The sequence below is a fragment of the Thermobia domestica genome, chromosome 9, assembly GCF_964235325.1.
Source record: "Thermobia domestica chromosome 9, izTheDome1.hap1.1, whole genome shotgun sequence".
In the NCBI taxonomy this organism is placed as follows: Eukaryota; Metazoa; Arthropoda; class Insecta; order Zygentoma; family Lepismatidae; genus Thermobia; species Thermobia domestica.
In genome coordinates, this window is record NC_137462.1 from 70,874,796 (window position 1) to 70,900,642 (window position 25,847).

General features: G+C 35.9%; 1 protein-coding gene across 1 annotated transcript in view; it reads right to left on the bottom strand.

Annotated features, from left to right (window-relative positions):
• The window catches only part of Pax (paxillin), a 327,249-nt gene extending 309,520 nt beyond the window's left edge, over positions 1-17,729 (bottom strand). Inside the window, exon 1 of the mRNA XM_081771295.1 lies at positions 17,542-17,729. Coding sequence (XP_081627421.1) covers positions 17,542-17,554 — 13 coding nt within the window. The 5' untranslated portion in view covers positions 17,555-17,729. The remainder of the gene's footprint in view (positions 1-17,541) is intronic.
• Between the last annotated feature and the right edge of the window lie 8,118 nt (positions 17,730-25,847).

A 25,847-nucleotide genomic window follows, 5' to 3' on the forward strand; every position in this document is an offset into this window, starting at 1 on the left:
CCATCGTTTTCAAGGACACAGTTTTCGGGATAAAAAGGTTTGCCCCAGGGTCCCAGACGGGATCCAACTCAAAATTTTCACATGATAGGGGGGTTAAAAAGCACATCGTTTGAAACCTGTTGTAAAATAAAAGAAAATGGAGCAAGTCTCGACTCTCTGCAACAACCCTGATGGCGGCGGATCAAAATGTAAACAAAAACTTTTCTTCTTGATTCAAGGTGGCCATCCCCTATAAATCGAAAACGGTGAGACAATTGTGGAAACAGGAAAGGAAGTGTGGCATTATTTTCAAAGTACAACGATTTGTTAAAACGTCTTGTCCCAAGGACTCCCACAGGATCCCCGGTGGGGTCCAGATAAATGTTCCAAATGTCAAGATGAATTAAGTAGCACATCGTTTGAAAGCTGTTGTTAAATGAAAGAAGATGGAGCAAATCTCGACTTTCTATGACAACCTTGTGCAAAATGAGGCGGGTAAAATGTAAATAAAAGCTTTATTGAAAAACTATGGCCACCTTGAATCCAAGATGGCCGCTTAAAATCTATGTCATTCATAACAGTACAAATCTAAATCTCTATTTTTCTCTATTACATATTTAGAAGCAATAGGAAGACTAAAGAAAATTGAATTTCGATTAACTACTATTTCATTCCGTAACTACACTTATATGTTTTGTTCATAATGCACGTTCGTCACGATTCTTTCGCTATCATTTACGTGAATATAACAAATATGCGATAAGCACACAACTCTGACTTCCTATTCATACTGCTAAACAAAAGTTGAATACCTTCGGGAATTTTTCTAATTTTGTCATACGTAGTTCATACATAAAGGACTTGCTCTACCAGTCAGGTTGGGGGCTCTATTGTAACGTATTCGTGATAGTTACATTTGTATACCATTCTTTGGTTTGATCGCAACAATTCAAGCAATATCAAATGTACAAAAAAGATTCATTTACAAGATTGGAGAGAAGTACCAAACCACGTGTAAATCATTTCAGTATAGCGAGCTGCGCAAACTTTGTTGGTTTGTCACAATATTCCAGGAAATAGTCTATTTATATACAAACTCATTTTCCAGGCTGACAGCCATATTGGATTACAGATTATACACTTTGATATTTTGTGGATATCTGCTATTAACCATAAACGTAAATACCATATTTCGCTTCTCCAACACCAGTGGTTTGAGCTGGACATGCGTTCGATACATAGTGCGGCATTTTGAACTCAATATGTTGCATTTTTAACACTTCGCATCTTTTCGTCACCTACTGATCAACATTCACGCCAAATTTGGTTTTCTTAGCTTTAGCAGTTTGGCATGCCTATCCTTTCGATATAGGTTTTACGAAAGGACCATCTTAGATTCAAGGTGGCCATAGATTTTCAATTAAGTCTTTGGTTACATTTTGACCCGCCGTCATTTTGCACAGGGTTATCATTGAAAGTCGAGACTTGCTCCATCTTCTTTCATTTCACAACAGCTTTCAAACGATGTGCTACTTAACCCCCCTTGCCATTTGAAAATTTTGAGTAGGATCCCGTCTGGGATCCTGAGGCAAAGTTTTTTACCCTCAAAAATTTGTCCTTGAAAATGATGGGATACGTGTTCACCGAGTTTTCCATTTATCCAAGCGTTTCCGAACAAAGAACTCGGTTCAAACTATTCTGCTTTTTTTTTTTTTTTTTTTTTTTTAAAAAAAAAAAGCTTTTACATTACAAAATATGTTGTAACTCACGATATCCCGCCCGGCGGCACGTATAACTTTGGGATTTGTCTAGTTATAACGTATCAAATACAAATACAATTGTCTCGTTCGGATCTCAGCGGAGCAACTTCGTGTTGATAGGGGAGAGGGGATAAAATGAGGCCCAACCAGCAGGAACGTACGCAGGGGGTGGGTTATGGAGGTCCGGGCCCTCCCCGAAATTTCGACATTTGTGTAAATTTAGCCTAATTTTAGGGGTAATTTTAGGAATTTTAATATAAAATAGCTTCATATTGAGTTTGGACCCCTCCCGAAATAAATTCCTGCGTACGCTACTGCCAACAAAGCACAGAGGTCTAAAGGTCTAATGCTTCAAAATGAGACAATGATACCCCACCCTCTAACACGCACAGGAATATGATTAACTGACAACAGCAATAAACCAGAAATTTATTAAATCAATCAACTTAGAACAATAACTTAATCAATACTATTATATACCCCTTGAGATACCCACACTTAACCGAATGTGAATATGAGATTGAAAGCATCTTACATGGAATAAATCGACATTATGAGATGTTTCCAAACTGTGGCCCAAACAATGATCTAACCAACAATAATTTACAAGTGAGAAACAGAGGCTTAAAGTTTCCCAGTCTCTTCTGTAAATTAATTTATAGCGTTTATATTCAACAGTTAGAGCAACGCAACTCTTATACAATACGCACCAGAGTAGATTTGAAATTTATTTATGTTATGGACCTGGATTCGTTAGACCACTACTGCACCTAGGTCTACAATTTATACATGACTTGACCTTGTTATATATGGCAAGTATAACATTCTTATCCAAATTCACCTCCCACGACGAACTCCAGGGTGAGAGGGTACGATTGAAGTGACAACCCCATAGCCATGATAAAATAGTTAAGCTGGGCACCACTGAAAACAAGGGAAAAGAGTGTACATTGTGATAGCTGAGTATAAAACTACAAGAAACCGAAAGTGAATAATTTACATCTTTCCTTCGGAATACAATTAGCAGTCGGGCTGTGGTGGCTTAGTGGCTCTGGTACGTGGGGTCTCTCATTCGATCCCAGCTCGCGCCAAGTGGACTTTGTGGTGGACAAACACTGCGGAGGTTCTCCCGTTTCCCACTTTCTTCATTCCGCATTTCATTTATTTCTCATCATCGCCGTATCCTTGAACTTGCAGGGCAAAACTGTGGGACGTACAACTGAAATATTTAATTTCATTTTTCAATACAATTAGCAGATTAAAATTACATGAAAGTACAAAAAGAAGTGGAATTTGACAATATCCTCAAACTAAACATGATTTGGGGACAGAAATGCTTAGTTAGTTTCTTTGAGGGGATCAAACTGTGATTGAAAGGTAAGTCCACCTCATTACCTCATTTCGCAGCATCACAAACAACTTACACTCAACTGAAAGAAACTGTACCTTTGCTTGTTCCGCACCTAACTTTGGGTCAAGGGAAAACGTAAAGGATACGAAAAAAAAAAAAAAAAAAAAAACAAGCAATATTCCAAAATTATTTTGACTGAACTCAGTCGTAGCTAAATGGTTAGGCTACGCTCCTTCGACGTGGGAGACCCGTGTTCGATTCCCGGTGAGAGCTCATGTAGCTCGGACCCCACACTAGGCTGTAGGTCTACGTCTCACATAGCTTCGGTGCTGAATGGGACGCTGAACTCCAAATCAACCAACCGAAAGTACTATGCCAAGAAATTTGCCAGTACCGTTCTAACATCACTTGTTTTTGCGTTCTGAACTACTGTAAAATACTTCATTATATGGACACCACTCATTTTTAACATTGCTTGTTATTTTCCCCTCAAGGTTCATGACGAAAGAAAAAATTAACGTATCTTATCTAATATAAATTATCTGTTCGTATATTATGCACCAATGTCGTTAGTGTCCCCACTATGGGTCATTTGTAATTTGTCTCACTAAAGTCCAGAAAAGTAATTACTCATAAATCAATATCAAAAACAGTTGCGGTTGTGGGACAGCTAATACAGTGGAATAGTATTCTTTATCCATATTTTAAAATAATTTTGTTCCACATAGGTCACACACACGTACCGCACGCAATTAAATAAACAGACGATTGAAAGAAAACTACGAAATAAATTAATTTTCAATTTGAAATATTTGAAACTCTTCAGCTATCGTAGTTACCTTTGGACAGGCGCGCATCCAGAAATTATTGTTGAGAGGGGGTCCAATACTGCTAGCCACTACACCTATGTAGTACTGAACGAGTATTATTCTGTATCCGATAAGTAATTGTAAAATACTTCCACCTACCTTCTCAAAAAAAGAAAAATGTTTTTATAAGAGAAAGAGTGCAGATAAAGTGTAAAATCAAATGTTGATGCTACATCACTCATTTCCCTATTAAAGAGTATAGTTTTATTCAGAAAGTTTACAAATGTATGTTGTTAGGAAGTTTTGGGGGTCAGGTACCGATGGACCTCCGTGGATGAGCCCTTGACTTGGGAACATATGTGTGCAGTGTTATCCATATGTATGATAATTATACCGCGTTTCCCTGTCAATATGTGTGGGTTATGTGCAGGAGAACTTTTATAACGAGTTAAACGAGGAAAGAATCCATTTGCCGTTGTAGCTCAATTGTCGTGTCTGTTAGCAAGTGACAGCTGGTTCCAGCCCTTGCACAATTCGATCCCTTTACCGGCCTCTTTCAATTTCTTGTCTGAAGTTAAAAAGGAAAGAAAGATAGAAAAAGAAAAAAGGAAAAAATCACAGTGTTAGGACATGAACACATTTGGAAGTTTTCTTCTGTTGGTTTTCAAATTAGATTTTATGGTGTTTATGTGGACGATTTAACACATTGTTAGCAATACTGGTCATGGGAATAATCACTTACATTGAAATAAATAAATATAAAAATAACACAATGAATATTAATATTACACTGAAAAACATCATTTTCAAGATTTTAGGTTTGAAAGTAGCATAGCAAAATGTGACCATATTTTACACAATGCTCTTATCTTTGCATAATTTTGTTGGCATTATTGAGTTTTGACTCGTCCAGTCAATGTGAGAATTAACGCATATTAAAGAGAGGTGAAATAAAAAGAAGGTAATTAGAGAATAAGGAATAATGATGCTATGAGTGAAATTTTGAATAAGAAAGATATAATGAGATTTATAATGGAAAAAAGAATTAGTTGGTTGGCACATGTAATGCGGGTGATAGGTAATAGAATATCGAAAAAAGCGATGAAAGAGAAAATTTACTCTACTAGGAAGAAAGGAAGACCAAAACTACGGTGGTTGGATAATATAAGAAAGATAAAAATCCAGTCATGTAATAGAAACACTCAAGATCGACGAGTGGAGGAAGCCAAGACCCACATAGGACTGTAGAAAAATAATAATTAAAAAAAAAAATTAAATGAAAAATTTCAATTTAACGTCCCACGATTATTCCCTTTAGGCTAAAGGAGGCGATGATTAAAGCAAGCGAATGATGATGGAAGAATTGGTGGAATGAGAAAGTAGGAGGAAACGGGAATGCTCCTACCGAGAAAACCCAAGAACACGATGTTGTTCATCATAAACTTACCTGGCCGGGGATCGAAACAGGGACCCCACGCACCAGAGGTAAGCGCTCCACCACTGAACCACCATGCCCCCCACAGGGCTGTAGAGTTACCTGACAAGGATAAGAAAGGTGAACGTTTAATAAAACAAATTATCGTATGCGACTTATTACTTCTCGAGAATTCTCACTTTCCTTCCTCACTTAAGAATTTTCCGGTGTTCTGTTTTATGGAGAAACTGATCTGAAAGTGTCTATTACATACGCTAAGAGCAGTTAAGCTTAGAATAATGGGCTTTCAAATTCATCCTTTGTTAGATAAGAAATTTTCGATATAAATAAAATTTGAGGGGCTCGGGCGTAGGTAATATTTTCTAACTTTCAAGTAAATTTGAAAACAAGGTTGGCCATTCCCATGCAGTTCAATGCTATGACACATAGCAAACAAATTTTCTCTGCCTTCTGCAGGTGCATTTCCGAAAGACAAGTACCTACATACTCTTCTGCGGTTCGGTCACAGTCCATTCCACCTAATAGATCAATTTCACTGGAAGTTGCGCTTAATATTATGTTCGCCCAAGCCATTAATTACCATTATGTTATAATTTATGAAGGATTCTCAAGAAAGATGTGGCATTAAACCTCTAAATTCTATTTTTAGAGCCACCTAGTGAGTGAGTCAAGAACTAATTAGGTAATAAACTATTATTGAACTATTAATTGATTATTTTACAATCGACGTTGTAACATTATAAGGTCAGGAAGAAGATTGCGCCCAAGTAGATGAGAATACGAAAGCTTTGCTGTCATTTTTATTACAATTTTAACTTTAAACAATTTCTTACTTTAGACAAATCTTAGTTTAATATAATCTTGGTAACATTTAGTACATTTTATATATACTTGGCGCCGCTTCTTCTAAAATATAAAAACAGTGAAAAACAACTCTACTTTTAATTGGCTATTCGTCCTTATTAGACGGGCCATTTTGTAGAAACATTTTTCACTTCTAACAATACTTAGCGATACAGTGGACAGGGGTACTTAAGCCGCGACTCATAATAATTAAAATCCTCGCAAGAAAATGCAAGATAAGACATTATAAGGTTCTGTACACTATTTATAAAGCATATTATGTAACCGAGTTTTTACATTGCACTATCACTAAGTGTTACTTTGTACATTTTTTTGTATCTTTTCATACATGTTTGCGACATATCTTAACGTTAGGGTAAAAAATGCAACTTCCGTAAATTTTGATTTACGCAAAAAAAAAAAAAAAAAAAAAAAAAACACTAAAACGATCAATTTACGTGTCATGTACTGTCTGTACATACCTGTCAATACATAACATTATATACCTACTTAAAGACAGTACTTGACAAATTTTTACGTTAGTTTTCTTCGTTAATTGCGTCCTGTTTTTAATTTTCAATCCCCTTTATCTATGACCTTCTTCAGCATGTTAACTCTTAAAGCGCAATCAACGAAGTAGTTGTACTTAACAACAGGATGTTTCACTTTCCTGTGCTCCATCACGAAATACTGCAGGAATTCTTCATTTTATAAAAAGGAGTTAAGCTTTACCAAAGTTATCAGTTTCAACTTGATAACCCTGGTACCACAAAAGTGCAAAATGGTTTCATGATAATAATAATAATAATAAAAAAAACTTGATTCTTATGTGAAAGACAATCCTGTTGAAGAAGACTACAGTAAAAGTTGTTGAAACAGTACAGTAAAATCGCTTAACGATGCAATTTTAATAAAATAAGACAACATTTATCACATTTCAAATCGTGTAATGTTTTTATAGTTATATTTGAGTGTACATCATTTTCAGTTTTATATATTAATTTTGCAGGAGTGTAAATGTTCATCTTAGGGTGACACAGATCGTACATTACAAGTTTTTTTGATATTAAATATTATCAATCAGAACCACCCAAGAAAGAAAAAAGAAGGTTGATACCGCCTCTGCTCAGGTCATTATATTAATATTACTGCTCAAATATGAATTTCTTTGCTTACAGTAACATCCTACTGACATGAAGTTACTATATATAGAGAGAGAGTTTGCACAAATACTCATAATTTTTATAGTAGCCGTTTAAAACGAATTTGCGGTATTCTATCACGGCTTTTACTTTAGGTTCAGTACGAATGCTACGTAGTGTTTTCATTGAGGAGGATCGTTAATGTTTGTCTTCATCTACAACTGAGACTGGACTTATGGACAAGGTTACTAGATTCCGAACGCCACTTGGTTTGAAATACATTCTACAGAGCAAAGGAACTAAATATCCGGGCTGCAATATTAAATTATCACCATTTAATTACTTACTTATGTTATTCATACCATATATGTTGCACTTAAACGTTGTTAGTTATTTATAAGGGTTGCAATTTTATTTAAAAAAAAAACTATGTTTAAATTCTTTTCAGTATTCTTCCTGTGTTATTGTACAGCACCAACACTGGTTTCATATACTGATTAAACAAAGATTGGGATAAAATACGTTTCCATGGAAAATTGACCAGAAAGTATAACAATTATTGTAAATTATGGAGTGTATTTTTCGAGAAAGCAGATCACTAGAGTTATGAAAATAATCTAATATATTATCGCTATACCAGTCTGTAATGAACATCCCAAATAAATGTTTATTGTAATGAAAGCTTCATGGTTAGATGATAGAAACAGGATGTGCGAAAATTGTGTTCAGATAAACCCGAAAATGACCTGTTAAGGTTTTTACAAAACGGTTATGAAAAATACCACCCTTCTTCAGCAGCGAGGAGCTCCAAAATATATGAATAATAAGGTCGGCGTCTATGATCATTAATATTTCGTGTTATTTTAATTTATTTCTATACAGTACCCCACTAAGCAAGCACGTCTATAGTAAGTCTATGTCTACCATAACTTCCCTGGATAAAAATAACCTTAGAAATCCTTTCTGTGTATGGCTTTGCCAAGTGTAAATTTCAAGTAATGCTTGAGGTATCAATTTAAAGGAATTTTAAGGCTAGCCCTATATTATGTATTATTGTCAAGTTTGAAACAAACTTGCAATCGAGAAACTGGCAAGTTTAATTTAGCCTTGGTTAAGTCTGCGGCCATGTAAATGCGAACTTGTGCAAGCCTACAGAGTTCGCCTTGAAGGTTTAAGTAAGGCTATTAAAAGTCTAGAATGGTATTAGGAATTGTTCGGTTAGTAGTAATGGAGTGTAAGTAGTTACTAATAATGGTTATAACTGTTAGAAGTGACAGGGGTAATTCTTAGGGGTAGGATGTTTGGTGTAAAAAAGTACTGCAACTGGTGAGTGAAAAGGTGAAAAAAAAAATCACCGATTTTGGTGGAACGAAAACCATCTTAATTAATGATTATGCTACATTGTCAAAATAATTTTTTTATATTTTTGTACCAAATTCTATACGCCTAGACATTTGGTCACTTGAAACTACATCTTTATTTGAACACTGAAAAATAGAAATGAATATCAGAATTTCACCGTCGATTTATCGACATTAGTTTAACAACATTCATTATCTCAATGTCAGAAAATATCAAACTTTCTCGGTTTGTCACGAGTATTTTATACTGCAAGAAGGAGCACTCAATGTTTACAGACAATAAGGGAGCACACTTTGTTTTCACGAGAAGGTTCACGTTCTTCCCATTAGTTAGATCTCTAATTTCTAAAAGATCGAGATTTTTCGTCCAACTACATTCCAGTCTGAACTTTGCTGATTCCTGTAGATCTCACTTAATATGATGCATTGTTCCTGCACTGGAAATGCACTGTGCCAACTTTGTTGTGCAGTCGACAAGCATTACGTAACCACGCACTTTATGCAGTTCCTTAATAGTGTTTTCTTCAGCAATAAGTTTCTGAGCATTGTTCTCAGTTTCTGCCTCTGACGGAACAAGTTTTCAAAGGAAGACCTTATTTTATCAAAATTTTCACAACAGAATATTACGGTACATATCCACCTACCCCATGTTATTAAAACTGAATCTGGAGGAAACGATAGTACCGTTGCTTCTTTATACACTTACATACCGTAGTGATACTTAGGAAATCTCTTTTCCATTTCAGCAAGGAAGTGATTAACTTTGCAAGGTTTCGATCGCACAAATTCACAAACACGGTGTGATATAGTACATGCAGCATGGGCAGCGATTAGCGGGGCAGTTGCCTCCCCATTTTTTTTTTTTTTTTTTTTTTTGTAACCCATTAATGTATAGTTTCATTTGGAAATGTAAATTTTTTGTATGTATTACTACTTCATAGAAAAAATGGTGCCATATAGTATTTGCCGTATCCGTGGAGGTAAGAAAGCTACAGAAATTGCGTTTTAATTGACACGGAAAATAACCCAAAAATTAACCTATTGGAGCACAACAATTCCAGCATACTTTCACTTCTCCTTACAAGGGCTTGATATATTAGTCAGCCGCTTTGAAACTAATTGAGAGAATATTTCGTACAAAAAAGATGTCTTTCACAAGTTATTCTTTAATTGCACAAAAATCGACAGTTCCTAAAATGTCTTTTCTTCTTTCGAATAGTAAAAAATATTGATTAAAAAGAGAGTAAGAAGAAATAACTTCTACTTCTTCCATTGTTTTGCAGTGTAATATACGAGTGAAGTGTGTGTTTAGGGGTGTACGAGTGTATATACAATGAAATTTAGTAAATTCAATATAATTCTCGCTTTAGGATTATTTTGTATAACTGGAGTATGGAGTCATTCTAAGTATTGTGTTTTGGTACATTCCAAGAAAGTGAAAAGTGCACCTAATGGCAACGAACAACGTTTCGGGAAGCTGCAAAAGCAAATATTTCTTTAAATGTCGTAGCATATGCTTGTAGTATTTACTGTCTTTCATTTTCTAAGAGTAATAACATACATTTAATAACGCGTGTGGAATTAAAAATTAAGCTGTTCATTAATTCCCAGTTTCAATATAACTTTTGCAAAACAAGCCTCATTATTCATTACTATGATTAATATTATCCTTTCTATTTATTTGTTTTGTAAACTTGTTATTAAATAATCAGATCACACAATCTTCCAGACAGAATTTTAAGATGTTCATGTGCAAGGAATCAAATATCTTCTTACACCTTCGTTGTTTAAAAGTACAAAGTGTTAGTACCTACTTGCGTGGCTATTGTCAATTTACTTAATAAAATATGAAATACGATATACTGTATTTTAACCGAAAAAGATGCAAAAGGAACCTTGTCTCAAATTAGTATCTTCAACCACACAAATGCCCCTGGTCTGTGTTTGGCGCCAGTTCAATGTAGCAATTCTTCTTACGGAGGAAGAACTTTGAGGCGGTTCCATTTCGATTTCAATCGTTTTAACATTAAAAAAAAAAAAGCATATTCACAAATGTACAGCACGCACGCACGCACTTCCGTACGCAGGAAAAAAAATTCCATAGTGAGACGCTTGTGCGTAAAATCAAGAACTTACGTATTCTTATAAGACACACAATAATGCATTAAGATATCTACGTAAGTATAATAAGGAAAGAAACTAGGAGGAATCTCTTGTTATTAACAAAATTCCAGCAAAGTTTTCCAATTACAGTGTTTGAAGTAGTCCACCATAACCCGCAAGAAATTTTCACATGGGCATGAAAACTAGAAAGTGGAAACGGGTCGAAACAAGTTCTTTTACTGTATGTACATCACTTTACGCAGAAGACGTGCATCATTTGATTGACTCATGTATTTGTGTATTCCCTCATTTACATTCCTGCGTATCATTTTATCCAGGCCAATTGTATCAATCAGAACTAAAAGAAATGTTTCACACATGTGTCCTAAATTACCTCATATTAATGTATCATATCTTAATTTGATCCATTTTGTGATCCGTGTGTAAAAGTACTTTTTAAAGCGAAGTTAGAACACTTATTCAGCCATTGTAAACTTTCACAAATCATTAATATTATTAAATTAGCTATGCCAAAGCTCTGGCCAACTGAAATACTGCTCCTTTTGAGATCAATTAAGTCGAGCAGTACCGGGTTTGGTATAAGGAAAGATGAGTGAGTCTTTGTACTCACCACATGTTCGCACTGTGGTGCCCACCCAGTGTTATGAGGACGATTTGGGAGCTACAGCAAAGAAAGAAATGGCAAACACATGTCAAGAAAGCCAGCATTAACGAAAAAGGGGGAGTCCATGTGCTGATCACAATCACTCCAAAAGTACAAGGTCTGTATGATAAGTAATGAGACTCGCCGCGCCGCGGCGCGCGTGTCGCTGGAGCGGGTTTGTCGGTGATGGAGGATGTAGGGGGGGTCCGAGCAAAGCAACGCACCGCGCGTCAGTTGGCTCCGAGCCTTAGTGGAGCGCGGACAAGCCTTGGACAAAGCCCTTGTGAACATTCTTGTCACGGCGGAAAATCAACAAACATGGAGGGTTCCATCGAACAGCGTTATGCGATCAAATTTTGCGTTCGCCTGGGGAAAACGGCTACTCAGACGCTTTCTCTCATCACGGAGGCCTACAAAGAGGAAGCCCTATCCAAAGCCCAGGTGTTTCGTTGGCACAGTGCGTTCCGGAACGGCCGGGAAAGCGTTGAGGATCTGGAGAGGGCTGGACGCCCGACAACAGTGACTACGGACGAAACTGTGGCAAAAGTGAGGGATCTCCTGAACTCAGACCGTCGATTATCGTTGAGATTGATTGCTGATGAACTCGATATGAACCACACAACAGTGCACAAGATTGTGACGGAACAATTGGGAATGAGAAAAATCTGTGCGAAACTGGTGCCGCGAGTGTTGACTGACGAACAAAAGCAACGACGTGTTGATTGTTGTCAGGAACTGTTGAACCTCATGAACAGTGACCCTAACTTTGAAGATGACGTCATAACAGGTGACGAGTCGTGGGTGTTCCAGTACGACCCTGAAACGAAACGTCAAAGCGCGGAGTGGCACACTCCTGCGTCCCCGCGCCCCAAGAAGGCCAGAATGTCGAAGTCAAAGGTGAAAACAATGTTGATTGTTTTTTTTTGACAATGTGGGGGTGGTCCACAAGGAGTTTGTACCCCAAGGACAAGCCGTCAACGCCGCCTTCTACAAACAAGTCCTTGAGAGACTGCACAGGAGCGTCAAGCGGAAAAGACCGGCGATCGCTAGCCGGTGGAAGTTGCATCACGACAATGCCCCTGCCCACACCGCCTTCTTAGTGACCTCCTTTTTGACCCGGATTGGGGTGGAAGTCCTTCCACAACCACCCTACAGCCCAGATGTGAGCCCGGCCGACTTCTTCCTCTTCCCGAAGCTGAAGCCACGCTTGAAAGGAACCCGTTTTGCAGACGTCACAGCCATCCAAGCAGCCGTGACCACATTTCTAAAGGACATGCCGGCTGCTGACTTCCAGGGGGCGTTTGCAGCGTGGAAACATCGATTGCAGAAGTGCATCGACGCAAGAGGAGAGTACTTCGAAAGCTTTTAAGTCCCTGTACAGATCAGATCAATAAAACAATGTTTCCAGACCTGGTCTCATTACTTATCATACAAACCCTGTATGAGTGACACAAGCCGGTTGGTACGGACTGCTCCATACGGGCTCTTGTTCCAGTTTTATTTATTTATTTTTCGTTTCTTTTTAATTAGATTCATAAGAAAGGAAGCACTCGCTTCAAATCTCGTAAGCTCCATCTAGACTGCAATGCTAATAACAATATTTTACTGTCTTTGGTGGAAGATATTACTGTCTTTGGTGGAAGATAATACTGTCTTTGGTGGAAGATAATACTCTGTAAATAAAGGACACATTTCCCTAGTACCTGACATTTATGGGTTTAAGATCCACACGCGTTTGTCTCGTAAACGTATACAGAATTACTAAAAATTAAGGATGTCGGTCTTTTTTAAGTTCAGAAAGAATATTGGATGAGAATCAACGCTATAATTATATATTTGTATGGTAGTTTTATAATTTGAACTGCTTCGTCAGTTATTTATTATTTCCTCCAAGTTCCATGAGGGGAATTTCTGTGTGGCGAGTTTATATTCTACAGGCAATTTGTGTAAACCTCCCCAAATTCCAATTAGAAAAGAAGAAGAAATGAAACTTCTAGTTTAACGTTCCACAGCTATCCTCTTTAAGCTAATGGAGACGGATGTTCAACGAAAGTAAATGATTATGAAATTAAATTTTATGCTCTCCCACCGGGATTCGAACCCAGGATCAGGTGCACTAACGGTTTGACCTAAAAGTAATGTGTGAGACAAGCACTTCAAGTTTTTGAAAGATCTAGATTTATGTAACTAGCTTTGAATATATCAAATTTACAAGAGTAAGTTTCTACTGTACACATATTCGTGATCGAACAGCTACTAAAATTAGGTGTGATTAATGAAACTCACTCAACAAAACTTCCTAAGGGTATAGGTTACTTGGGTTTCCTTGGTAGTTCTCGTTTATCTAATTCTCCAATTACTTATGTTTTCACTTACTTTTTCAATTACTGTAAAAGCATATTTACTAAACTGTTATGATTATTATTAGCAGAAAGATCTGCGTAATTTAACACGAATAACAGTAATTTTCATGAATAGAAAGATGTTTTGCAGAACACAATATGCATAGTACAACCACCTGCACCTTTCCGTTTGGTGCACTAACTGTATGCATAGTAAAACAGCATGTATAGTGAAACTGAAATGACAAACAGAATTAAAAGCTTTTAAGGTATTGAAAAACGATTTTCTCGAAAACACTAAATGTGTAGTAATTATTTTTGGGACCTGAAAATCATCTGCACACATGCTGATGGTTAGTATGATGGCTGCTGTACAAATGTGAATAAACAACAGAATACATAAACATCATTACGAAAAAGAAAATGTTATTTAATGTGGGTCCACTTGAGCAGACGGTTCTACCAAATAGAAAATCGATGTGAAACATTTTTCGTGAAGGAATGAAAGTGTGAATAACTTATAAGTAATCACAGTCAGTGCACAGCATACTGAAATGAATTTTCAGTGACAGTGAAAGTATTGTGATTATGTGTAAGTGTGCTCTTCCACTATCCTTGTTTATGCGTATAGCCCCGTCGCTGACGACCCTGCTCCCTATGGGGGTGTCAGACATAAGCTCACCGATAGCAAACATAAGCTCCCTTAAGGGACTTGTAATAAAATTTCACAGAATATTGAAATTTAGGCTTTGGCTACTTCCTAAGCAGAAAATGGAGCTACTATCTTATATCACTTATCAGGTATAAAAAAAAAAAAAAATAAATAAAAAATAAAAATAATCAAGACCTTGAGGAACTTGTAATAAAATGCTCTGTTCATTAAAATCTAGCCTTTGACTACAATTACAAATAGGCCTAATAACTCAGTAGAAAGTAGAGCTACTAATGTAGTATAGCAGTTACCAGATATCAAAATAAAATAGAGATGTTGCAAGTTTAAAGTTAAGCATATGCGTAATTTTGGCCCTGGAAATTTTGGAACCAAATTCTTCTTGTAGCCCGGACAATTCATCACTGCATTAAAATAATTTCATGATTAGACATGAATACTTACATATTAGAATTTGCTCGTTAACAGGATTGGTGATTCCTGTATATATATAAATTAATCATACTCAGATGTATTTAGGCCTTGCTTCTTAGTGCTGGCGTCGTGCTTTCAGACCAACACTGAAACAAATATCTTTCTTATTTACTAACACAAAGCTTCTTTTCTCTTTAGGTTCATAAGTTGTTGTTTTGTTCTTAGTAAATAAGAAAGAGATTAATTTGATGAGTATTGGTCTGCAAGTATGACGACAGCCTTAAGACTTAAACTCTGCAACATTCTTAATAGTTTATTCTGATGTCTGGTAACTCCTATATGACATTAGTCATATAGCCTATTTTCTATTGAGGAACTAGGCTTACTAGTAGACAAAGTCAGATTTAAATATCCGGAGCAATTTATTACAAGTTTCTCAAAGCCCGCCCACATTTAATACATTAAACCCTGTAACATCCTTATTATTTTATTCTGATATCTGACAACTGATATATAGCATTAGTAGCTCTAATTTCTACTGAATTAGGCCTACTACTAGTCAAAGTATAGATTTTAATACCTCTTCATACCCATCATACATTTTTCTAAAACAAAATGAAATATATGTATATCTCAGATACTTTCAGTCATAGTAATAATAATAATAATAATAATAATAATAATAATAATAATAATGAGATACCCATTCACCAAAATTTCGTTTACCGTTATTTCTGTGCTGCAAAATTTCGTGCACTGGAAATTTCAGGACATGGGAGGGGGTTACATTACTTTCTTCAGTAAAAGAAAGTAGTATTCACTTGTGTTGTCCAAATTTGTTTTCAGTTTATAATTTTATATTCAAAATCTATTTCATATTAATATTCAAAGACTAGTTTTCATTTTTGTCATATTTTCTGTTTGCCATTTTTCCGCTGCTTATTTATCTTATTCAGGTTAATTTTCCTTTGCAATTAAATTAGTTAATCTATAAATGTAATTAGTTATCATTATTGCATTAATTATCTTATAATATGGGCGTACAATTATTAGTGGTGAGCTTATGTCCGCGACCCTCCCTATGGACACACTTTCTTGCTAGCGCTCCGCCCCCTGCTGCACTCCTGTCCTGACAGATAGCATTAGTACTTTTTAGTGGCCACCTAGCACAAGTTGATTCGTGTCTTATGCACTGCAGTTTTAATACCATATGTCCATACTGTATTTATACTAAGCCCTCCTGTAGTCAATCTGCAAATAGTACTGTGCATTCTCTGGTCCTTATTTAATGCATGATTTCTTAAAAGAAATACAAAGCTCTAACCTGACTTGAAAATGTAAGAAATATGTCAAAATTTGGTAGAACCTTCTGTTCGAGTAATGCCTTTAATGTAAACAATTCTGTAGCTTATACCGTTATACACAGATGTTCATAACCTGTGCACGGATGGATTTAAAAGCTGTAAAGCCACTAATAAAATAAGCATTGTCGTGCAGTAGATGATCTGTAGCGTTAAGAAACAATAACTTGGAACAGTTTTTTGTAGCTAACAGATCATCAATATGTAAAACTCTTTTGTCATTATTTTATCTAATACAAGGGCAATCAAAGCAAACATCATAAATAAATTTCATTTCATAATGCAAGGGTTATTTTCAAAGATTCTCTCCAAATTGAAAGGACACAAAATTTTATTAAAAGCTTGGGATATAGTATACGTAAGACCGTCTGAGTTCCAGAAGAAGCTGGACGCTCATACTTTTAGGGATTATTCATTGAGTATCTACGAACTTAGAAAGGGGGTAACAAACCCACTTTCATTTACTTATCCACTGATACGAAAATAAAAAAGAACGTACCTATTTGCCCTTGTACTTTATATGCTATAGCGCATTACATTATATGCAACAAGGATTTTGGTCTGCATCATGATATAAATTTAAAAATATTTAACATTTTTCGAATCGAAATCAACAAAATTTATTCTAGAAAGTAAAAATAGAATGTTAAGGACATATAATGAAGACAACGCAGTGATTTAATTTGGTAACGTATAAATATATAATATGAAGTATCCTCGCGCACGGAAGACAGGGTGTTCTCATGTATACTATTACCAAAGCTTGTACTGCAGCTTAAACTTTATTTACTTCAAACTAATTTCAAATATGAGTTAATTATATTTCTTCCTTGAAATACTATCCTGCAGCACGTTAAACATTCATATCAATAAGTCGAGAACATTAGTTTTACCGGTATCAATGAATGTTTTATATGTAATTACTTTCTTTTGTTTTTAATAGCATAATATTATTACTTAATTCCTGGATGTTTTCATCAATAAATCAGAAAATTTCTCAGCATAATTATTTCCGATAACATGTATTAATTAATTATATCACAATCAGCGCGTCAGCCGCATACTTGCATAGTCAAAGTTAGTGTTCACTGAATTATTTTATCCAATCCATTTAAATCTGGAAAATTGCACACATTTTCCCATGTAAAAATATCATTTATTTATGATGACGAGAATTATACTTGATATAATAATGATTTAATTACAGATCTGTACATATATTACGTACATCGAGAAGTTTTGTTGACATTGGAAATAACAAAAGACAATCGAATTTAAAACACATGTGCCAATTAAGAACCACTTACCCAAATCATCCATCGCTGCAGGTGGTTTAAGTGCAAAGCCAATAAATCACTCACTCCGGACAGTTTCAGCTAAGATTCACTTAACACTTTTTTCTAGGAATGCCACTTACAGAATATTTACACTGTTTCGTAAACAACAACTACACCCATATGATGACAAAACATGGCGACGTCATTTCCGCGCATGACGATAAGCAGAAATACAATCATACATTACGAAATTTTGGGAAAGGGTTGAGGACATGCGAAACGAGTGAAAGAAAATTGTTTTTATATCATTTTTCCATTCTAAGTAATTTATTCATTGTCCAAACTGATTTTGTACACAATATAATTAACATTTCTATAAACTTTTATTTTTATTTTTATTTATTTATTTTTGGCGAGATAAGCTCCTACTCTATGAAAAAGATCTGTATGATTTTTTTTCTCAAAGATGTATCAAGGATCGGCAATACAAAAATATAATACGATAACGATCGTATAGGCCAGTGATGGGCAGACCTTTTTAGGAGAGAGCCAACCTACAGACCATATAATTTATTAAAAACAAAATAATGTTCCAGTTCAACGTCCCACGATTATGCAAGCAAGTGAATGAAGATGGAAGAATTGGTGGAATGACAATGTTGAAGGAAACAGGGATAGCCTACCCCGAGAAAACCCACGGGTACGATGTTATCCAGAACAAACTTACTTGGCCGGAATCGAACCAGGGACCCTAAGCGCAAGAGGTATGCGCTCTACTACTGAGCTACCGCGCCCTACAATATTCTTGTATATCATGGCTTTATCTATCAAGGCCTCACAACATGATGAACAGTGTTTCTTTCAGACATAATGTTCCGGGGGGCACACTTTGTATTTCGGGGGACACTGCTGGTACCGTAGAACGGGGTGAAACCGATCATTTGCACATATCTGCATCAGGCCCGTAGCCAGCCTCCAAATTTAGGGGGGGCTAAATGTAAATTAGGGTGGGCACACACACACACACACACACACAGACATTATATATATATATAATGTCTGTCTGTGTGTGATTATGAATAATTTCTTATGCTCTTAAAACTAAAACTACAGCGTGAAGGAATTAGTATTAAAATTTTCCCCTATAGCGTTAGTACAACTGTACCTGAAAGCTAGAGCACTATGTGTTTCCTTTTTATTTATTTGTTATGGCAACAAAATATTTCGTCCGTTTTCTCATCTTCAAGGGAATAAAAAAAATATATTAAAAAAAAACTAGTTGGCCGAACGAACCAATCATTAAAATTTCCAAACAATTAGTACAGGAAATAGGTTTTTTAATTTTTGATGACTGAAAAAAATATTTGTGAAACTTGAAAACATCTAGAGAGTAATGAAATTTAATACTATCTTCAAAGAGATTCTACAGAGAAGGGTTTCAAAGTCTTAAATCAATATTTTGAAATACATGTAGCCTAAACAAATATATGCATATTGGAAAAATTAAATTAACATCTTACCTGTATTATTATTTACATCTCCTTAGATATGAAACTTTATATTTCTTCAAATATCACGCGCTTTATTTTACACATGTACTTCTAAACATTTTTTGATCAGTTTTTTATGGTGATGTTCGAAAGAAATAATGATTTGTTTCTGGGTTTTTGCTATCTACAAATTTATAAATTTCATAAGAAACACAAACACAACACGCATATATCCACTCCTCATGTTGGAACACTATAGTAGAAACAAGTTGAACATTTGAACAACCACTAACAACACAGTCACAGTATAAGTCTCCTTGTTTTGGATGCTGCCAATCTTAGAACAATTGTGTCCAGATCGAGGTTTCTGGTGATGTTCTTGTTGTAACTCAACAAAACAAGATCGGGTTTGCGGTCGTGAGACATCGATAACCTTTGAGGTCGTAAAACTGATGTCAAGCGGGAGAAGCAGTTTTCTACGGTAGCAGTACTACTTGGTATGGCTAGAGCTGCCTCTACCAAAAGATTAATTCCGGGAAAGGCTGCCCCATATGTTTGCAATTTATTACCCAATTCTGCAAGAGAAGACACATTCTGAATAAGTGTTTTAGCTAATTCAAGTTCAGCAGCTAATTTTTTCAATGCTTCTTGATATTGTGGGTTGTGAATCAACAGTCCCTTTAACGGATTCAATTTTTCCACTGGTCCTAACTGAAGCAAGTACTTGCAAACAGCTGTTACAACTTCACTGTTCTTTTCTTGAAACCGATTTGTAATTTCACTGCAACAATGATCAATTATTTCGTAATATATTCGCAAATACTCTGCTTCATCATCACTTTTACCTTCAAAGTTAACACCACTAGCATCAACAATACTGTCAGAAAACACAAGTGGAAGATAACGTTTTCGTTTCAATGGAGGGTCACATCCGAAAGCATCACATTCTTCTTTTACTGTATCTAAAATATCTTTGCATACAGTAGGTTTTCTTATTTCTTGCAGTTGACTTTGTACAATTTCGATTAATTTCAGTGCTGCCTCAATATCTAACTTCTTCTGTTGTAGTAGTACAGTAGCTGGTTTCAGATACCCCAATATTTTAACCATAACTTTTGTGAGGAAATGAAACATTGTCTGTTTCATTTGCCACAACAACCCAATAGCCTCCGTCTTAAGTTGCCCAAATTTACTTCCAGATGAGGAATCCGCGATTGACTCAAGTGTTTCTAGAATTAACTCCTTTTGTGAATGAACAACGCTAACTGATTCCAAATGTCCTGTCGATCTTTGGCTTAGCAATCGTTTTAGAGCATTTCCCTCATAAATCTGTGCAACACGTCCTTTTCTGAAAAACACATACAATTGTTCACACAAATCAAAATAGTCCTTAACTTCCGGTATATTTTCAATAGAACGCATTACAACCAAGTGCAGTTGGTGGTTAAAACAATGGACAAACAATATTTCTCTGTTCAGTTCTTTTGATATCAAACTTTGAACACCACCAATTGCACCTTTCATGACAGAAGCACCATCATATGATTGGGCAATGAGTTTGCTAGAATTAAGCGTAAACTTACTTAACACGGACATAATTTCGGACTAATATTTTTAGCATCTTGTGAACGAAGATTCAAGATAGCAACACATCTTTCTGTTGGTTTCATATCAACGGTATATCGAAAGGCGATTGCTAAATCTTCAATGCCTTGCTTATCCCGGGTTTCATCTGCCAACGAAGAAATGTATTTACTTTCTTGAATTTGATTCGTAATGTTTTCTATGACGCTATTAGCCATAACATGTATGATTTCATTTTGAATTTCGGGGCTAGTATACTTTGCGTTCGCTGGAATGGTCTTACATATTTCCGCAAGCTTTTTATCCTTTCTCATGGAGAAGTCAAACAATTGCAGAAAAAGTCTACTGGGGTCTACATCTTTACATTCAGAATTCCCTCTTAAAGGTAGTTCATTAATAACCAAAAACTGAATTACTTCAGCTATCGATTTCACATAATACCTATTTTTTTCTACTAAGTCACTGCCCATAATTTTCCCAATAGTTTCTCCCGTTTCTTCCCTTTGTTTCTGTTCTAAATATATAGGGGAAAGTGGGGAAATACCACGCAATGAGGGAATACCACGCTCCCTACTTTCTCAGTTCTAATGTTTCGAAACTGATTCAGATTAGTGCTACTGTTGCTGCTACACTACAATTCTCGTTCTGCAAGTCAACTTCGGTGCATCTTCAGAAACCAGCATTGATCAACTTTCAATTACAACTATGTTCAATTCACAACACAACAAGAATAAATACAATTCAGAAAAGGAAACTTTTCTTACTCCGTTATCACGTGATATAAAACGTAGTCAAATCCCCCCCCCTCTCTCTCCATGTCCAATATACACAAAACAAACCCATACACCTGTGTGATTATTAGAACCAAGCAGTTGTGACCCCCTGTTGAGGGATGCTGTCTTTTCAATCTCTTGCATATTGACCGAAAGCCGATGACTCACAGCAAAAGGATGTTTTCAGTTGAAAATTCCAAAAAGGACAGGAAGAAGTAAACTCCTCGTCAGCAGATTAAGGTAAAAGTATGTTGTTTCTGAACACAAATGCATGTTTGCCGATAGAATAACCATAAATTATTTTTCTCCTGCAGCAAGGGTCGTTTGCACATGAAGCATTAAAAAAAAAGTCTCAAGCTCAAAGAAATATTAGCAATTCAAAGAAGCGTAGCGCATAAATAGGCCAATACTTTAAATGAGGATAATAAAAGTAAATTTTAATTTAGCACTCTAAAGTACATTTGGAAATACAATTTCTTCCAACATTTCAGTCAGTGTTCGAATTAAACTTTCGAACGAGAGGGGGATACTTATGTATTGTTACTGTAAATGTAGAAGGCGAAAAATTATCCCAGACAGGGATGTTATGTTACTTCTGTGATACGAGCTGGACATACATTTTTACCGAAGAGGGATTTCCCCGGTATCCCTCGTTAATTCGAACTATGATTTTAGTTAGAGGGGGCTGCAAAAAATTTAGGGGGGGCTGAGCCCGCCCTAGCCCCCCCCTGACTACGGGCCTGATCTGCATTGAGGGAGTGTTATCAGCTATCGTTTCAACACAGAGAAAATAACAAGACTTTCGAGTGTAGGAAACATATGAGAAGAAGGATGATTAGACACAAGATCTGTGAGCATAGAAAGTCAGGGCATGATGCATGCAGATTGAGTGTATAGTGCAAATTTGCTTAAATGGTAAAAACGTAATTATTGCGGAACTCTGTTTACGTTATATTGGTATGACTACAGTATGTCGTTTATAGCTTTTGGTAGGACACTATACTGTAGCAAGGTAAAACAACTTGCTTCGTGGAAGTTTGCATAACAGTATCAAAACTGATGTAGTGACGATGGGTTGCTTTACAAATTTATGCCAAGTTTAGGAGTGAAACCGATCATGCTGAGAAAGTGTTTGAACCAAGTTGGTCGGCATTCTCGGCGTAATTATAATATAAAACAATTTGAGGAAAAGATGCGATAGGTACAGAAGGGTGGAATAAGTATCCGAAACAGGCCCGTATATATATATATATATATATATATATATATATATATATATATATATATATATATATATATATATATATATATATATATATATATATATATATATATATTAGTCTAGTAGCTTAGCAGCATAAAAGGGCCGAATTGTGCAAAATGTGATACCAACATGCCACTTTCAGGGATGATAGGCCTGTTAATAAGAAGTAAATCCTGATATAGAACCACCTCGGCGGGGGTCTTGTTTTAGGTATATGACGTCATCAATATGGCTGCCAACGAACTTCGACTTAACTGAGTTTAAAAATTATAACTCCATTACCATTCAAGGTAGAAACTTCGTTTCTCCTTTATTTTGCAGACAATCCATAGTACCTCTATTGTCATTATAAATACTTGCCTTACATTGCCACCATTTTTAAATATGGCGTCTCAAACTGGAAAAATGTTTATTTTTAAAACGTTTTTCTATGTTTTATAGCAAATAACTTTGAAACTGCTATGATTATGGAAAAATACCTTGAAACAATCGTCAAAGATCATTTCAATAGCTTTCGAACGCGACCAGAATCATTGATGTATCTCAACAAATAACTGAGATAATCAATATTTTTTTAGGAGTAAATGTCGAACTTTCGTGAATAATGTTCGAATGTATCCGTAGATGTAGTTATATGGCATTTGTAGTTCCATTGGCCTTTTGATAATAGGAACATAGTACTGCTACCAGTATGTTCCTTTAAACGTGGAGAATAGCAAATCACAAGTGTTTATCTTCTGTCGGTGCTGGAAACCCTTTATAACGTCATAAATCCAAGATGGCCGCCGCGGTTTATCTCCGGTACGAGAAGTGGGAATTTCTCGCTACAGAAAAATAATAGAAACATGCAATAACCGCCAATCTCTTTCTTTGGATGTGAAGAAACTTGACATAACATGTGATTGGCTCCCCTTTGTATCTAGAAGCCAGTATATGACGTCATAAACACAGTATGGCGCCATGGCTTACATACGGATTATGAAAATTATTTATTTTTGGCATTAGAAAAAAGATAGAAACGTGCAACAACCACCAATAGCTTTTTTCATATGTAGAATCATAAAGTAACATAAGTTATTGTCTTTTCTTTGTGGCGAAAGGCGAGTATATGACGTCATAAACCCAAGACTGTCGTCGACTCTTAAATATGCATGAAGAAAACTATGCCTTCTCACCTAAAAAAGGTGATAGAAACGTGCAAAACCACTATTTTTACTCCTTAAATAATTTGGATCATGAAGTAACACAAAGGTGTATCGTGTTTGCGCCCAAAGGTTAGTATTTGTCTTGTTTAAGTGTATGACATCGTTACACAAAGTAGCCGCTGTAGGTATTTTGAATATTATATTAAGAATTAAACTGAAAAACTAACAAAGCTGAAATTATGCATTATTCGAAAATAAATTTGAAATATATTCTCTTTAATACTAATTGTCCGAAAGTGAATAGTTTTCATTGCGCTATATGAAAGTATAAGGCTTGCACTAGTATTTGTGCTATATGGAAATTCCAAGGAATATGGGAACTGTGCATTTCGAAAGACATATTTTACATTTAAAACATTTTTAATCAGTTCATTGAGAATATAATTGTCTGAAAAGTATGCTTTTCATATTATTTTACAAAATAGCTCGAGGCACAAGGCGTCATATTTTCAAACCACCGCCCAGCTGAGTTTGATATTTTTGGAGTTTGTATTAAAATGTTTATGAAACATACTCAATGTATAAATTTAACAGTATATCAGCGAGAGATAAATTTACAACACAATAAACAGTTAATATAATTAAATATGTTAAGAATTTAAAAGATAAAATATTAGTGATACAATATGACTATTAACTTAACATCTGAAACGTACTTCAGAGAACTAGGGGAAGTAATTTTTGTTAATCACATTTCTTATTTAAACAAGATCAACTCACAACAAAATGATCTCGATCACACTGTCCATCGCAGGTACACAATAAAGTGCACACTAACCCCAAGTTTTGACACTTGCAAGAATGTTTACAAAGAGTCCTGCAACCACAGCGAATAAGTTCTCTACAGTGCGCAGAAACTCCTGGATGTAAGGACCACAAAGGATAATAACCACGATCCACCTTCTTCCAACCCCTTTACAAATTTCGGGTATTATGAGCACTTTCTGGGGAGCTTGAGACCAGTAATACCGGGCCTGTAGTGCAGCTCGCAGTGTTCAAATAAGGCTGCCTCTGTAGGTGGGATCCCTTCGTAAGAACTATTCTTTTTCATCATTAATCTTTGTCGACAGTCGTTAACATTTAGTAAAGAACTAGAGCGATCGTACAGGAGTACGGTGAAGCATTGAAGAGCTGCAAAGTCCTGAGCTGAAATTTCAGCAGGAGTAACTGAAAGTTTGATGAATGTATCAGTTATTTCAGGGAATGCTTGCCACACCTGCCAAGCTGTCTTCTTGCCCTGACCCTTGAAAAGCGGACACTGTATCACACCCTGTAAATGCGTGCCAAAAGAGCAGGGCTTTTGAGTGAGACTTTCCTAGGTTTGTTACAATTTCATGGACAGGAATATATCTTTTATTTTTACCAGTCTCATATTCAATCCAGAAGTGTGATCCATTGAGCTGAAAGAATAAAGCAACGGCAATAACAACATCAGAATCGACAGTTTTAATTGAGATATTCTTATGTCCGTGGTTGCTGGCATGCAATGCATGCAAGAACATGAGTGTGTCTGCTTCTTCTTATTTGCAGGGCATAAGGCTTGTTACGTCCATATTAGAGTTTGCTGATGCGATATCATCACATGCACACACAATCTCTCTCTTACCATCAGAATCATTTATGTTCTGTCTTATGTTATGACTTCTATTACACAGAAGTCGAAATAAATCAGTTTTGTTTTCAGAATTATTCAAAAACAATGCCCATTTTTTGGGAGTCAATGTGGAGTCTTTCACAAGTATTCTTAGTCCTTTTCCTCTTTGGTCTCGTTCTTCTTTTCTCAGACTGTCGGGATCATAATTGTCAAAGACTATGCCCATTCTGACGACGTCACTCGCAAACTTTTTTAAAAATTGTTTAAATGTATTAGTGTAACGTCTGTCCCGGACTAGGCTTCAGCATGTGAGCTAATACTGGTCCATCAAATATAACACACCATACACTAGGTACATCGTATTGTGATGTTCCAAGTGGTTGTAAGCAAGAAATAACATCTGATTTTGTTCCCTTGCGCAATTGA